This window comes from Ambystoma mexicanum, chromosome 9 (genome assembly GCF_040938575.1).
Source record: "Ambystoma mexicanum isolate Mex_15411 chromosome 9, UKY_AmexF1_1, whole genome shotgun sequence".
In the NCBI taxonomy this organism is placed as follows: Eukaryota; Metazoa; Chordata; class Amphibia; order Caudata; family Ambystomatidae; genus Ambystoma; species Ambystoma mexicanum.
Window position 1 is genome coordinate 451,675,726 of NC_090931.1, and position 18,226 is coordinate 451,693,951.

The 18,226-nt window shown below is 42.8% G+C and overlaps 1 protein-coding gene across 1 annotated transcript in view; it reads left to right on the forward strand.

The window, feature by feature from the left end:
- LOC138488168 (ras GTPase-activating protein 4-like) overlaps positions 1-18,226 on the forward strand; it is a 1,092,176-nt gene that overhangs the window by 367,646 nt on the left and 706,304 nt on the right. Inside the window, exon 3 of the mRNA XM_069614957.1 lies at positions 519-632. Coding sequence (XP_069471058.1) covers positions 519-632 — 114 coding nt within the window. The remainder of the gene's footprint in view (positions 1-518; positions 633-18,226) is intronic.

Sequence of the window (18,226 nt, forward strand, 5' to 3'; positions counted from 1 at the left end):
AATGCATTTCCTGCCAAAACACAAACCGAGAACTAGGTACTTTACCAATAGCAGGATACAAGGTGATTTGGGCCGTAGTCAGACAGAGAAATCCTTCAGACACCCATTCAGAACCCAGGTGGGCTTATATTAACACCTGTGATAGCCCACCTTTATTGGCACCAATACTGACCCCTAAGAATGGCAATCTTTCAAGCAGCAAGGAGAAGAGCATTTTACTTAATTCAGTTAAAATATTTCCAAAGACTTTTCTTTAAAGGGTTCCAGAGGCAGCCAGGGTAAGCACCTGGAAATCTGTGTGCTTGGATGTGGGAGGAATCAGACAGAGGTTTAAATGCAAAGTGCACAAAGTCACGCTGATATCCCTTGGCCCTTGGGTGCCAGTGAATGCTTTTCATGGGAACTACGTCTCCCCGAGGAAGCAATGTTCACACTTACTGAGTAAGGAGAGATGTGAGGGAATTAGGGGGTTGGGTGACCAGCTGTGCATAACCATGTGTTCTTATTTGTCGTTCCAGGACTGCCACAGTATGGAAGACACTCTCTCCGTTCTGGGGAGAAGAGTACAGGGTCCATCTACCGTCTTCTTTCCATTCCGTCTCCTTCTACGTGATGGATGAAGATGCCCTCAGGTAGTGAATCCTGCGTTAAGTTTTTGGGGCGATGGAGGTGGGGTTTGAGGCATTTTCTTTGGTTGGAGAATGTTCCGCAGCAACGATCAAGGACAACCAACATTTCACTTGAGTTATTGTCTTTTAGAAGTTACATTTTTGGACACGTTTTATTCACATCCTCTTAGCTTATGAAAAAGGTTTAAAATGTAATTTTTTTGACCATGGGACAATGCCATTCAGTGTTATCATTGTATGTACTGGCACAGTAATTGTGTGAGTGGCTGACTGAATATGACTGTGATATTATCACACTGTGTAGGTGACAGGACACCATGTTGTTGTGTCAATTATCATGGCACTGAATAGCGGGGCTGCAATTCAGAGGAGGCTACAGGGTTTCCCCAGTAAAAGGAATGGCATGAAGGCAGCAAAGGGATCGGGGAGACAACCGTGTAGGCCCGCAATACAGTGACACAATATTTGACACTACAATAAAGTGACATAGAACCGTGATTACTAGCATGATGTTTAAAAATGGATATTACTAGTGTAACATATCATTAGAAATTGGCTATCTCAGGCGTTGAGGTGGTAATACCAGTAGCTTGGTCCTTAGTGTTCAAAGTCTGCTGCAGTATTTTGTCCAACACTGCGCTGCTGCCGGAACCATGAAGAAATAATGAAGCAAAATGTTTGTGTTCTACTCATATTGCCAACCAAGGTAAGGAAAACCTCTCAATCGCTCCAGGAAGATAGATGGCTTCATCTCTTATGGTGTTCCTCACCGGGGGCAGGAAGCTACTTCAGAGAGCTTTAAGGTAATGCAGACTTAGTCCTCACTGGAGATAAATAGGCTTTGACAGTCCTGCTAAGTCCAAAGGTAACTTAGTAGGCAGAACTAATTCCTAGCAAACATCTGAAGCTGTTATATGGCCATGAATGGTTGTCCAGGAGCCTCCAGTGAAGCTGGTTTAAGGAGATGAAAAAGGTACAGGTTGGATAAACACACTGCCAAAGCCAAAGTAGGGCACTCCACTGCTGGACTATCAATTCCCTTTTCCCAGGTTCCCTTGTCAGTTGTTTTGAGGAAGTTGAGAAATGGTCAGTGGTGGATTACTGTGGTGGACATGATTAGATTGCAAGCAGGTAGAAGAAGGACGCAGGATGTCAGGAAGTGTTAACAACACTTGGTTAAAGGGAACTTCCGTGGGATGTTTGGACCAATGTCCACCCAGGTGGTTACCATGAATCAAAACAATATACTATTAACTTGTTTTTTTTTTTAACCTTAGGGATCTCCAGGACGTTGCTTGGAGCCTGTCATGCTTTGCAGAGGCAGTTAGTGTGACGATATCCCTGAACATGCCCCAACTAAGAACGGTACTTTGGACAATCCCCTTCCAGTTTCTAGAGAGAAAGAAGCAGCTCTGCAGAAGGTGGATTCCACATTGCAAGGGACTAAACATGCCTTCTATGTGGTTAGAGCTCAGGCATAAAGTGTAATAATAAGTTATTGGTGATGTTGGGGCATGTAGTTGAGCTGTCCAAGATGCTGTACATGATCCTGCTTGTAGCACATGTTCAAGACAAAGCAAACAGTCACCTGCTTGTCCTCACTCATTTAAGCATAGTCTTTCTCTATTGATTCAGCATGTTATCTGCACTACACAACTCAGGAAAGGCGAGAGTGTGTGTGTGTGTGCGCGCACGCATAGGCCTCTGTGTGTGCTGCTACCGTCATTAATGCAGACCCCATCTCTCTCTGGTTCACTGGGCAAGACTGCAGGCCTACTACAAGCAGCTCTTTATAGTTGACTGTAGTCTGGGGAAAAAACTGTACACAGTTTTCACATAACTGGTCCATGGCCTTTGTGCGCTACATTGGCATATGCACATTATGTGACACTAAGGTTGTGCATTAAATCGCTGGGCATAAGGTTATCTTGATACTTGTGCTTTTATCCCTAGCAACAAATAGAGTAAACATAGTGTAAGGTTAACAGCAGAAATTAACTTTTTTCAAAGAAAGTGAGCAAGAACTGTTAGATAAATGAGGGGAAGCTGTGAGTGCTGTAAAGCCTCTACTGAAGTTTCCAAGAGATATGGTAAGGCCTTGAAACTTGTTAATCACCCCCAACTACATGCAAGAGGAACTCGGCCAGGGAAATTCCACCACACTCAAAAACGGAAGAGTCAAAAAATATGACAAATTTAACTATTTATTAAAAGTTTTCAAACAGGGATCAAGTTATGAACAAAAAACGATTCTCCAATACTTGGTCGTTGTTTTCAAGCTCATCCGGGTCTTTTAAGGCACTGTGATGTCAAAAAATCAAGGATACATTGCAAAAGCCTAAGGGAACATGGGAATGGTTAGTGAGGTAGCCTAGATATGGGATGTATACATGGTTAGTAACCCTACTGGCTAAACTGTTTCAGGTGGCTCCTCTTGTGACCACCTCCTAAATCTTGTAACTGCAGGTGTGTCAGGTTAGCGTCATTGGGCCTTGTAACAAAGTGTGAGTTAGCACGGAAGGTGAATAGGGATTGGTCAGCAAGGGTCCATTCATCCTTGGCACCTTGGAAGGTTCCCAGCCCTTGAGAAACTATTCAAGGTGGTAAGAACTGCCACAGAGGTGCTGCTTGTACCTAACAAGTTACCATCTCCGATCCTCTAGGCGTTGAGACAGAACATTAAGCTTTCAACCTTGTATTACATTTGTATCATCCTGCCTTCAGTTGGATGGGAACAGCGGTCCCGGTCTGGCTCAAATGAATAGGCTTTGTGTTCCAGGTTCAGATGAGGTGTACGAACCGCAAACTTAACTTTCCTGCTTGCATTTGTGAGGATTTTTGGCTTCTTCGTCTCGTGCAAGTGTCCTATCTCTTCTGTGAATGTGAAACTTTCCCTCCCTCAATGTCCTTAGGAAGGCTGTATACAATAGTTGCACTGTCAGTCTGGTCGGCATGTCTCAGCTAAGTCAGCATGTCAGACCCCTCTTTGTATTCTCGATCCCATTCAGTATCTTCCATTCACTTCAATGAGGCTGTGGCTTCCATCTTTATTTACATGGCCGTTCATGTTAGTCGCCCTTCAGCATCGAAAAGCAGTTCAGATGTATTCTTGTGCAACTTGCGGTTACTGCCTAGCAAAGGTGTGTCCGTCCTCTAGCTATGTGGGTCTTAAGCATGTTCTTCGTGTCAAAGAGCAGTATGGCCTAAATGTCTGTGTAGGTTCATGCAGGAAGGCAGATTTGCTTCATATCTCATGCATCTATGTCATAGTCTGAGTCATGGCGTCATCAGCTTTCAGCGTAGTTCCGGTCAGTCTACTTGCTCCATTAATTGCAAATCCAGTTCTTTAACAATGTCATCAGGATATGGTCTAAATGGCTGTCTGAGGGAATAACGTTTCTCTGTCTGCGATACAGAGATGATCAGGAGGAGGGGCAGGGAACGATGTACACCTTTCATTTCTGTGACGTCGAGATGAGGACAGGACCAGTGCAACGAGGGCCACATTTAGCTGTCCCTCTTCAATCCACCTTCATTCCATGTTTATGGACGGTTTTGGAATCCATACTTTCGCCACTCCTCCCTCATGACCTTCATACTTCACTAGCTCATCAAACCCCCAGGTCATATAGCATTAGTCTCCATCGGGTTTGCACCATAGCTAAAATCTCATGTAGTTGCATGGATCTGGGGCATATGAGAACCTTGTGCCTGGATGGAAAGGAGGACATTGCTTCAAGTGAGACTGTAGTACTCCGAAGGTCTGCATCTCTCCATCTGCCTGTCTTAACATCCAGTAATTTTCTCATTCCTATTGTCTGGTCTGCAGTTTACACTGTGTTATTGCTACTCTGATGACACAGAAGGCCAGTAGTACTAACACTAAAGCATCTACAGGTACTTTGAGCCGTTGGTCATCGACAATGGTATCCAGGAAAAGATGTATGCCAGCCACACTTCATCTTCCCCTGCTGGGCTTGTGATGTCATTAATCTTGGCATGTAAGTCTGATAATTGCATGATTGCATCCAGTCAATATTTGAGCAACCGTTAATAAAAAGTACCTCCCTTCCCCGAGGCATTCTCCCATGCTCTAGGAATGTCATTATATTCTATGTATGTGGTACAGTCATGTACATAGACCCCCTCTTCTACTGGTTCTGCTATGACTGTCGCTAGGTTTACAATTCCACACCTCACTTATCGCCAGATTTGAGATAATCACCTCATATCCAGATGCTCTCTGTGTAGTCAATGTGCTCTTTGGCTTTTCAAAAGTGGCAAAAAGGGCATGATCCATGTTTAACGTGGTGCTACAGCAAATCAAAACACTTGTTGATTTCTCGACTGCAAAGGCAGCAGCAGGCAATGCTTATTCGCAAGGATAATGGCCTCTAATCACTGGATATAAATGCCCACTGTAGCAAGCCATCAGTTTGTGTCCTAAGGTAGTTTTCGTTGTGAGCAATGCCATCATCATGTTGGTGTGTGAAAACAAATACAATTCTGCACTGTAGTATGCAAGCCCTAATATAGGGGCTGTGCATATTGCCCCTTTTAGATCTTTGAAGGCTTCTGTCATCTACCCTGTCCACGTTAGCTTGCCATGCCCCCCTCTGAGCCTCTTTGAGCCTGTTTAAAAGATGTCATCGAACACCTAGGGCCTGCAATAATTATAGAGACCTAACAATTGCTGCATTTCCCTCAAGGTCTTTGGTGGCAGCATTCTGAAAATCACCTCTGCTCCTTTAGGGGTCACCTTCTTGCCTTCTGCAATATTATAGGTCCAGTTTCACGTTGTCCACCTTGTAACCCTTTTCTGTTAGTACTGTCAGCAGCTGTACCGAGTCTTTTCAACACTACTCTTCTGACGTGTTACATATCAAAATGTGGTTTACGTACTGAATGATTGTGCTGTCCAAATGTATTTTCCATAGGTCCCGACTGAATAAAGAAGGGAATTTGGAGTACCCTTGAGGAAGTCTTGTGTGTTCCCACCTTTTATTTCTATATAGAAATTACATCAGATTCTGTGATTCTTGGTGTAGTGGGAAAGAGAAGAAAGCATTCTTCAAGTCTATGACTGTGAAATTAGTGGCTTCTGGCAGGATACTACATATTATTGTCGCTAGATTGGAAACTAAAGGAAACAATATTGATCAAAGGGCGCAAATCCCAAGTAAAACACCACAATCCTCCTGTCACCTTCTTCACTGTGAACACAGCCATGTTGCACTTAGATTCGGATGGTACACAAATTCCCAACTGTACTAGTGCAGAAATCGTCTCAAAAATACCTATGTCTGCCTCCCTAGATAGAGGGTATTGTTCTGGCCTCTGCAGAAACGACCCCTGGCTTGAGTTTAATTTTAACAGCTCTTACCCCTTTCAACACGCCAAAATCAATTGGGCTGTTGGTCCACAGTATGCTGGGGACTTGCTCCATGTCTTCCTTGAGAAATAGTGGTGGCACCTTTTTCATCATGGTCATTCTCTGTGGAAATTCCCTGTAATGAATTCTCACCCAGTAAGTCATGCTCACGAAGAACACTGTCTCAGGATCTGAAAAGTTGTCTCTAAATAACTCTTCATCTGTCAAGTCAGTCAGTCTGTGCCCTTCTCCTACTGCAATAACTGCTCTCCATGCTCGCCCTGTATCATCATTCCCGTGCAATACTATCATTTTGCCTCTTACTATAACTGCCTCCAGTTCCAGTAGAAGCACCTGTCCTTCTTCCTCGTCTATCTAGGGGAATCTCTGGTCTAACCAGAAATGTGTTGGGTACGCAAAGCAGTTTGCCCAGTATCCCAGGTAGCCATGCTAATAGCACTCCCGCCCCATACTGAAATAATTTGGGATCTAGGGGCACCCCCCTCTTTACAGTCCGACCACAGAAGGCATGAATAAACTCTTGTGCATAATGAGAAAACTTAACATGACCCTCTCTTGCTCAATGAATGAGATGGTCATGTTAAGTTTTCTCATTTTGTCCCTTCCCATTATGTTAACTGGTGTTTATTTGGAATATAACAGTGGCATTGTCAGGTCATGCTTATCCATGGAAATTGGCAGTTTGTCGGTAAAAAGGAACCACATCTGTAGCCCCAGAAAAACCTTGAGCATTCATGGCAATGCCTGACATAGGGTATTTTAGGTTGAGATGGACTAAGTAGGTGATAGTACAGCAATGGAGTATGGGATAGAGTGCGAGGTGGTGGTAACATAATTAAATCCAGGACATGCAGAAGAGCATCTCAGATTGATGGGTCAGTGTGGAAACATGACTAGGGATGTGACTGGAAGGGAGTGAATTGAATGAAGCACCAGCATCCTTCCAATGAAATCATAGGATTAACAGAGATTAATCCAGGAGCCATTTGTCCCCTCAGTATCAGACAATTGCTTCACATCAGCTGTCCTGAGAAGTTGACTTTACATTGAATTCTTAAATGCGGCCACACTATGAGTCCACACAATCTGCGTGCCACAAGTTGTGCTGTACTATATGAAGAGCTATAAATCATATCCACTCTTATGCAACATCAAATGTGGGCATGTGTATTGCTAATAACATTCTCCACAATGTATGCTATGATTGCTATGATGTAAGCAGTGTATCCATAAAATACATACATTTTCCACAAGAAAATGAAAATCACAACTTTTTTCATGACAGAATCATTGCACCCTACGTAGCAATTGCAAGGAAAATATGGAGCCATTAAAGGGCAATTTTTCCCATCTCTTATTGAATATTACATTTTTTTATTTTTTGTAATTTTATTTTATTGTATGTTTGTTAAAATGAAAGCTGCATGATACAGTCATATATCTTCTATATTTATATAAGTAAACATTTGTGAGTTTGTGGCTGGGTTTGTGGTTGGTGAAGCATTGTTCCTTATACAATTCAACAGCATTTTACCAATCTGCACCAAATTGTGCATTGTTACCTATTAGTACCATATGGACAATACTGGCTAAATGACATTTGGACACTCCAGCCCATTCCCCGGATTTCAGCAAAAGTCAAAATGTGTTTTTAGATGTGTGGCTTGGTGAAGCATTGTTCCTTATACAATTCCACACCGGTTCACCAACCTACACCAGATTTTGCATAGTTACCGGCCAGGACCCTCTGGACATTACTGGCTACATGACATTTGGACACCCCACCCTTTTCCCCGGATTACAGCCCCTTTACACATGAGATGATCGCCTGAAATAGGCGAAACATCCATTTGCTCGTAGAAGGACCAGTCCTCCACCCTAGAATGCATGGTTACTGGAAAATCTGCACTGCAATGCACTGCACCATTCCAGGGTGAGGCAACAGGTGGGGAGAGAGCACAGTAGGTCCCAGTAGGCAGCAGCACACCATCTCTCACCTACCCCCAACATCTGCTCTGGGGTATGTCAGCCAGCCACACACGCCCATTCTCAGTGCAGTTTACTTCAGAGTGCAAATCACATCAAGCGATAAGCAAATCGGAACAGTGACCTCAGGATAATTGATTTTCAATAATTGATGCGAGTGTAGTCATGTCTATCCACAGAACCAGTTTGGAGAATGGGTACTTTTTGCTAGTTCCAAATAAAATACAAAGACATAATGACTGCTGTCTCATAAAAAACATTTAACAACAGACATTTCTAAATTCATGCAATTAACCATAATATGTTGTAATAATATTTTGTTGCTGAAATTCCATTGCTCTTGTCCCATAACTAATTACGAACAAAGCATAATTAAAAGTTACAAAGGGTGACTCATTTCTGAATTTAAAATTGATTGTACGAGTCTACGTGTTGCAAGGATCAATATATATGCTTTTAAAAATGCTCTGTTTGTATACATTCATATCTATTCACAAAGTTTGCTAAATAATGCCATCTTAATTCATTGAAACAAGGACAATGTAAACATAAGTGAGTCAAAGTATCAATATAAACCGGATTCAAACAAAATCAACTAAAACAGTCTGAATGATCTTTTCCAAGTCTCATCCTCACAATTTCATATATCGGCAAAAGATTTTATCTAAAATCCAGAAAAGAAGATTGACATTTTGCACTTTGAAATCTTTCCATATATTTGTGTTTTGTCCCCAACTTCTTCTCCACCAAGGCAAAATTGATGTAGAAGTTATAACTGCCAGTTGCTTTCCTCGTCTGTATCCAGTTGTAAGCCCTGTGTTTTTTTTTACACTAACACTTGGTCTTCTGTCATAACCCCCAATGTAAGTAAGAACTTGTTGCATTTGCACTTAATAGCGTTTACAGTTTTTGCAAACATCTTAAGTACTACTTGTTGAAGGTCATCATGCAATGGCAGACTTGCGGGATCTAACATCTTCAAGCATACCTGTAACGGCCGCAATCCAACGGATGCGAGGAGGAATAATAATTCCAATTCAAATCTAATACTAGTCATTGCTGTGCAAGTGAGTAAAATAGGAACAAATCGCTACAATAATCCTTCTAACTTGATTAAGAATTTTCAATAACCAATGTCCCAAAGCTTCAGGCCGTAAATAAAGGTAATTACAATTTTGGCCTGGTAATAATTTAGTGCCATTAGCAAAGAAAAATAACAATTTTTAAAACTGATTCTTTTAGCTGGTTAATAAAGGGCATTAGTCCTGCCATCAACCGGAGGTAGGCTAATTGACTTGATTGTACTAACAGAGAAACTCAAATAGGTTAATTGCTTGAAGATTCCTAATTTTGTTGGGGAATTTGTCCACTCAAATGTATTGCTCTTTTTGCAATTTGTGGACTTGATAACATTGTGACTTTGAGATGTTTATTGACAAGTAATGTTCAATAGAAAACATATGAAATGTATCTAAGATGTGTTTTGAGGGACGTTAAGGGTAGTCTAATTAAATGATATCAACGGCATATATTAAACAACATACTTTAAATGTCCAATCCGAGGATGAAATTGGCCTACTTTCTCCAGTATCTCTCTAAAGTCAGGGAGGTACAGGTTAAACAGGCAGGGAGCCAGAACACATCCCTGCCGGAGTGCCCTAAACATCTGAACCCTGACAGATAGAATGCCCCAATTGTCAAGCCAAATCTGAATGGTGATGTTGGAATGTAGGGCCATCAAAATACTTAAAACACCCACTGCAAGACCCCAATTAGCCAGCTTTCTCTACATCTTAGTGTGATTAATACTATTGAAAGGCCCAGATATGTCGATACAAGCTGCAATGACTGGATGGAGCTCCAAGATCACTAGTCAAATCTTGCAAATAAATTGAATAATAACCCATTCGCTGAGGTGCCAATACTCCTCTAAAAACTGGGTCGGGAAAGCCAATCATATTTCAATGCCCATATTTCAAGCTTAATTAAAACCATATAATTTGCTACAAATATCCAGCAAAGCAATAGGTGAATAGTTCCCCTGATCGAGCCTGTCATCTTTTTTGAAGCTCACTACTATCTATGCTAGGTTCCAAAAAGCAGGCAGCTGTCGACGATTAGGAATTTGCTTAAATAAAATGAACAGGAAATCTGCCCACAGGGAAAGTGACTCTTTAAGTACGTTATTTGAGAGTTCATATGGCTTGCAGGCTCTTGCTGAGTTAGATTTCCTAATCAAATTTTCTACTTAACCAATTTCTATAACACTACTTTAGTTTCCTTTGCAACATTACCCTTCCATCCTGACCATGGATCGTCTTCAAAAGACGTCTCAGGTCACGCCTTACTTTTTGCTTTTTGGTTTGAACTTGAAAATCAACTATATGAAACTGCTGACAAGGGCATTCACTATTATAATTACAAAAATTGAAAATCACCGCTTTAGGATGTAAGGAACCAAAAAATAGTGATTATTACCTCTCAAACTTTGAAATGACAGTCTGACACCAAATTAGCCAATTCAATGATGTATTGACTAATTGATTTATTGACACCAAGATGTTATTAGAACAGTAAATAATATTTGTAAAAGTTGCTAATAACATCGTTTGGGTGCTATGCAGTGAGTCCACTACCATACATTTAGAGCAACATGCAAAAAATGAATGACATGCAAAACATAATCAGTAGTCAAGGAACACGTAATTCTCCCCCTTGTTGCTTTACTAGGTATGTCACCTACAATATTCCAATTACATTTGAGGAAACCCCAGGCATTGAATATCTGTGCCTAACCTACACTATTCAGTTTAGACTGTGAGGATTTACCAATTGGGGAAAAATAAGACCAAACGTGGAGCTCTTGGCAATAGTTATTGAAATCTTACACCAGTAACACTGGGTAGGTAATGCAGCCTATCAACATGAAACCATCAATTATATGAAAATAGTCAACATCCAGAACTGCCATGAAACCATTAAGGCTACCATCTGCAAAATCGAGGCAATGGATAATCCAGACCTTTCATAAGAAGAACTGTGGCTCAGTGAACTAATGCATCCACCACAGAGGCTTGTGTTTGACTTCATGGTCACAGGTTCAAAGCCCGGCAGGTCCACTCAGCCCTTCATCCTTCCGAGGTTGATAAAATGAGTACCATTAAGTTGGTTAACAATAAACACCTGTTATTAGCGCCAAGATGCCCCTTCGGGGGTGAATGTGCGCTTTACAAATACACCCAGATACTCCTCACCATTTCCGGCAATTACAATACTGATGTTACCAGGATCAATGAAATCTTCTCCGTCATTCAGGCATGGATGGCCACACATGGCCTCTGCCTAAATGACGAGAAGACTGAACTGCTTATTGTTGGCTGACCGAACAACTTACAAAACTTGAGCCCCAACTACTCCAAAATCATCATCGATGGCAACACCATCCCTGTCGCCAAAAATGTGAAAACACTTGGCTTCTATCTTGATGCCAATACCAACCTCACTAAGCAAGTCAATTCGACCGCCTCAGCCACCGCTTATACAGGAAAACTAATTCGAGCCTGCAGACCGTTTCTCTCCACTAACAGTTGCCTCACGCTAGCTAGAGCTCTCATACAATCTAAGTTAGACTACTGCAACAGCCTCTACCTAGGTGCCAACCAAGCTATAATTCGTAAACTCCAAGTCCTTCAAAATAATGCGCTACAAGCAGCACTAAACATTCCTAGGCAAGAGCATATCTCTGCCACCAGAATCACATGCAAATGGCTTGCTAGTCAACAGAAAATTGACCTAAACACTCTCTGCATCACCTACAAATCCCTCAACCACCTAGCCCCCCCACCTCACCAACGAATTCACCATGAAGCAGTCCACCAGAACTACTAGATCCTCCAACACCTTTTGTCTCACAGTGCCCAGATTTACTTCTAAAACAGCCGGAGGCTCGAGCTTCACTGTCCTCGCCTCCCAACTCTGGAACTCCCTGCCACTGAACATCAAGTCGGCCAAATCCCTCCAGTCTTTCAGGAAACTTGCCATTGGGTGGCTACTGACAAAAAGTCTACATTAAGTTAGCCATAGCTACAATTTGTATATTCTGTACATGCCTCATTTATGTCATTACTGGATGTTTGTTATTGCTACCGTCTGTATATTCTGTATATAACCCTTGCTAAAGAGTATCACTGTTAATTACCATGTATTGTGTTGTGTAACCTGTACTAGCGCCCTTTTACTCCCGGGTCCGGAGCGCTATATAAATAAAATAAACAAACAAGCAAACAAACCTGTTATGTTACATTTAATCTAGAAATTACCCAATCACTTGATGTCCCATCACCACGAACAAGAAAAAGATCCCCCACAAACACGAATCAACAAATGCTTTGATAAAGAATGCAATACCCAAAACGAACAGATATAGACACACTTCGCTGCACAATACAAGCCAGAGTCTACCATGCCGTGATTGAAAAAAAGAATAATCTTCTTTCAAAGTCAAGAAGCATCAGAGCACAACAGCGCTTCTGAAGTGTGTAAGACCTTCAGAAATACTCAGTACACCCTCACAGCAGAGGATAAGCACTTACATTATCCCAAGAGGTAGCTAACAAGATGGCTAATGTCATAAACCAGACCACCTTTAAGAATAATTCTCAACCCAAACGCCAGTCATTACCCGACAATCAGACACCCCAGCATCAACAAAATAGTTTAACCAAGGTGCTCAGAGAAGACCGTAAAGCTGATACAGATAATGAAAACATCAGATTCTTACGCTGACTGCTCTCTGAAACCCTGATAAAAGGCTGTATCTCAATGCTACCCACACCTTTGACTAATGTGTTGAATTCTTCCATCATGTCTGCCATGCTCCCTCTCCTTCATGCCTCTATTTCCTCCATACTTAAGAAACTTAATGCTATTCCAAGTATTTTTGAAAGCTATCAACCAAACTCACAATTTTGTCTTCATGTCTAAAGTACTGGAGAAACTCATCACTATTCAACTCACTGCCCACAGTAGAAAGCTCCCCCTCTTTGATGACAAGTTTTCAGACCCAACAGAAGCCTAGAATCAACACCCATAGTTGAGAGAGAGATATCATCTCAACTTTAGATAATATCTGTCTGATTAATCTGATAGTACCTGACCTATCATCCACATTCAATAGTGTGGACCATAACATCTTGTTAAATAGACTCCAAACTTATATGGGCATTGGTGGCAAAGCACTTACATAGCTAGAATCTTTCTAGAGCCGCTGAACAACCTCAGTATACTTGGACGCTTTCGTATCTATTCCCACCATCCTACGGATACCTAAAGGACTTACCCTATCTCTCCATCAATGTAACTGTTACGTGCAATCACCGACTAGGTCCTCAAACAGTTTACCCCAGCGTTCCAGCTCTATGCTGATACGCAGCTGGTATTTCATCTCACCAAGACAGACAAAGCTCAGTCCAATATAAGTAATTGCTTTCAGGTATGGATTGTCTCTAACAAGCTGTGTCTTAACTATAAACTGAAATCCTCTATTTCACTTGTTAAGTCCCAACAAGTTTGCCATTTATATTACCAGAATCCCTAGAGCTAGTCCCACCCTTTTCAAGAAGGTTGGCAATTTAGTCGCCAACTTAGATAATGCCATTTCCTTCTCCCCTTAGATTGAAGAAATAGTTAGTAAAGCATACTTTCAACTATATATATACTGACACATATCTGCCCTCAACATGAAATGGCAGAAAATGTAGACCTGCAAGAGCCCTGGTGGTAACCAAACTACACTACTGTAACAATAACTTCACTGGTCTGAACAAATTTCACATACAATAGTCACAATTATTCCTAGGAGGAACCAGAGGAGGTGAAGAACAATGGCCTTGTCCCTCAAAAAACAGGACTTGAGCACTTCAGGTCCCCTGGCCTTGAGACTGCTCCTTGTTGACTTTTGCCTTGACCCACAATTGTCCAGACAATACTTGCACTAAATACCTTTCAGCTCTCCTTGCTCCTCACATCCCAGCAGAACTCTTACATCAAAACAAATCAATGGACCAAAGCTACATTCTGAAGAATCCATCATGCAAAGCCATGAAGTCAAGAAAGAGAGAGTAGAGCATGTGCAGAAAAGCTAGAGATCAGTATCCGGAGTAAGAGGCCCGAAGCCCCTTGCAAAGGAAACATTTGAAAACTGGTTACATTATGCAACAGTGGGGAATGCTGGAATACTGAGCCCTAACATTCAGAGCAAACTGGGGAAACATTGTGTGACAAAGATGCATGCTGGGAAACTGAATCCTAACACCAGAGAGAGCTTGGAAAACATGAATTGGGTGAGAATGCTGTTTGCTGGTATACCAAATCCAACTCCCAGTGCAAACTGAAATAAAACATTTTTCAGAGTGAAACCACAGCATGCTGGGTTTCCAAGTCTAACTTTTTCCATGTCCCATTGCTGATGCACATTTTTTCCAAGTAATTTTCTATGAAGAAATCACTTGAAAAAACTCATCAAAATTGTTTTGTTTTTGTTTGGGGGGGAGGGGCCAAGCCACTCCTTCCCTATACTATTACCCCTAACCCAACCCCTTCCCTGCCCCTTTTAGCCCCTTAAAGCGCTATATATTTCGCTGAGTTGTTTCAAAGTAATTTTTTCGTAGAAAATGACTTCAATAAAATGTGCGTCGGTAAAACAATGCAATGCCGTTTTGTCAAATGAATAAGGGAGTTCCCACTTCCTCAAGCATTTGAGAAACAGACATTGGGGGTCATTACGAGGTAGGAGGTAACCATGCTGCTATTAGCGGCATTGCTACCCCCTTACCGGGTACCGAGTCCAGGTTCCTTGAATGAGGAATTACTGGGCCATTCCTACCTTGGAGGGCCCGGTAATTCCTCATTCAAGGAACCCATCCCCATTCCCATTCGAGCCCCCATAGGGCTCAATGGGAATGGGGAGGGTGCTAATAACGGGCCCATTAATAACGGGCCCATTGTTAGCACCCTGGTCTGCTCGCGGGACCCGCTAAGGGTGCCAGGTCAAACCAGGCATCCTTAGCGGGTTCCGCGAGCAGACTCGTAATGGGGTTGACGGCTCCGGCACCTTTACCGGTGCCATTAACTCATTAACCCCTTACCGCCTAACTCGTAATGACCCCCATTAACTAGCATACTCATCAAGCATCTCTGAATGAGACACTCAACAAACATACTGAATGCAGGATTTGGGAGCTGCCTACTCTTCAAACATCTGAGAAAGAGACATTTGACCAAAATATTGCATGCTGGATATAGGTTATCCACACGTTTTAAGCACTAGAGAAAAAGATATTTTGCACACCCACTGCATGCGGAGTTCAAGAGTCAGAGTACTCATTAGATAGGAGGGACAACTGCATCTCTACCCTGACCTCCTGAGACATTTCCAAAATAGTTTACTTTAATTTTCTTTGGAGTCCATTGTTTGTCATTGTGGTGGTCGCATTTCAATTTATGCGAGGGAACTGCTGAATCTTGCACTACGTTGGTCTGCAAAGCAAATGCACTAAAGACTTTGAAGGGACATATATTTTATTTGTATCCGGCGATGGGCGCTGATCCAATCAGGTGGTTGGAACAAAAGGCAAGAATACAAATTTTCCACCTGCTGTTTCCTGCCACTCGAGGCCCTTCACTGGGTGGTGCCTATTCCTGTTGCCTCCCCACCACCACCCCCAAAAATAACATACGCACCGCCTCCCTTCCTCCCCACTTACCTACTGGATTGGAGCTTTGGCTTCGCTCGGCCATACCTAGGCTCGAGCTGGTGGGCCGTTAAAGGCCATGTTCGCCCCAACAGCGGGGGTGTAAGACATATTTAGGATAGTTTTATAGCACAGATTTGGCCCAGAAGTTCAAAGGGTTAGTGTACATAACATGAGGCTAGTACAAGGGATTTATGATTACATTATGTCAAAGGTATGGCAATAAGAATTACCGAGAATGCTAGGTCATGTCAATTCTATCGGATCGATCAAGTTGCCAACACTTTTGGACAAGAACTATTGACAGCAACCCTTGAGGGAGAAGGTCTCATTGGATGCTGAGAATATGGTGTATTTTGCACTTGACAGTGATATTCATGACAAAGAATCAGTGTCTGGGGCAAAGGGTCATTGTGTGTTCTACTGCATTCGGGGTTTGGTTGCTCTAAGGCCGAAGTTCCAGAAGATATCTCTTCAAACTGCCGACCGAGTGCCTCTCTAGCACCTATATTGAATAAATATGATTTGGGCCAGATCTGGCTGTCATCGTCCAACAGACAACACAAATAAGGAATTGCAGGCCCAACAAGACAAGACACAGGGAGAACCTTAGACTAATATCCTGAACCCAAAGGGAGATACCATCCCCTCAAAAGGCACTGGAAACTCATCAGATTTAGGTTTCTCCTTGAATCCACACAGATACTCAAACACAACAATATGCTAACTCTTCCCTATGCACAAACAAACAATAGAATGCAGATATACCCATTGATTCATTCAGCCTAGATTCACACATACTTATATACCTCCATGATCACCTCAACAGTCTTTTGAACGCTGCTATACCCCATGAAAATCGGCCTAGCTGCACACATAATCCCGTTCACAAACTCAGCCGCCGTCAGAATGCAGCTGGACTTGCTGTACATATTCTACTGATCTGACACAACCACTGCACCATGACTAGCACAAGAATGCAGCTACACACCTGCCTTAATCCGCCCTAGTTGCTCACATACCGAGTGCACACAAGCACTTTACTACACTACTCTCTGCACTAACCTGGACTTCGGTCCACGAGGGCATCCAGCCCACAGCGCTTTGGAATCATACCAATGGTAAAAGGCACTATAGAAATGCCCAATAAACTAACATTCGATTCACAAATTATGTTCTTGATAATATATCTGAAGATCAGTAAATATTAAATATATGTGTAACACCCTATGCACTGCACATGGTAAGGCAGAACCCGCACATTTAAGGGAGGAACCTAACAAATTTTAGATACTTATTAAAATCTATTATCTTTTGAATAATTCAAGGTATATCAAAGAACAGACCGATTCATGGACTTAATGTGCTCTGAAATTTTTGGCGAAAGCGTGCGAATCGCAGTGCAAGTGCGAAAATCGCAGCGAAACCCACCCACAGCGATTCATGGAAGTCCCTGTGCGTGTAAATCCCTGGATGTGCGCTAAAATTCTGCGTGGCGCATGCTGGCACACACGTCTCCAAACAGCGTGCGCTAAGCACACGGCGAAAGCGCACATAGCGCAGCGCACATAACAAACATAACAAAAAGTAGGCGGGACAGGGGCGTAACACTCGGAATGGGGAACAACGCGTGAAAATGTGGGCATCCCGGGGGAAGTACAGGAGACAAATGCGCGGAACACCCACACGCGCGTCTACAACACGTATTCATGGAATCGAACGGGGCTAATGCGTGCGCCAAAAAAGACGCGCTAATCCGGAAACACGTACGCCAGCAGGAAGCAGGCGTACGTGGACCCTCGCAGCATAAAAGTGCACACAAACAACAAACAAGCTCAGACGCCAAGATGAATACACCGTTCCTAGCAGCAGTGGTCATGGGATACTGAAGGAGGAGGAGGAGGATAGTCAGGCCCAGAATTTTTACACCCAGAACCAGCCTTTTTGAGATGCCTGATGACCAGGTGTATGGGAGGTACATGTTTCCACCTCACATAATACTCGACCTGGTGAGTGAGTGGGAGGATGACCTCACATCACCCACCCTGTACTCCCAAGCACTCAGCCCCCTGGATAAGGTCCTCAATGTACTGCACTTCTTGGCCACTGGATCACTTCAGCAGACAAGTGCTAAAGTGGGGGGGTGTCACAGGCCATGCAGTCACTCTGCCTACACCAGGTGTTGGGCATCATGACTGCACGCCCATCAGTCCACAGGCACATATACCTGCCCAGAACACCTGCAGAAAGGCAGGCTGCCGTCCAGGATTTCTATGGGGTGGCACAATTCCCCAAAGTGCTAGGTTCCATTGATTGCACCCATGTGGCTCTACGTCCCCCCAGGGCATCTGAGCACATCTATAGAAACCGCAAGCACTGGCATTCCATCAACGTGCAGGTAGTATGTGATGCCAAGGGAATCATCACCTCAGTATATGCCAACTATCCAGGGTCCACCCACGACAGTT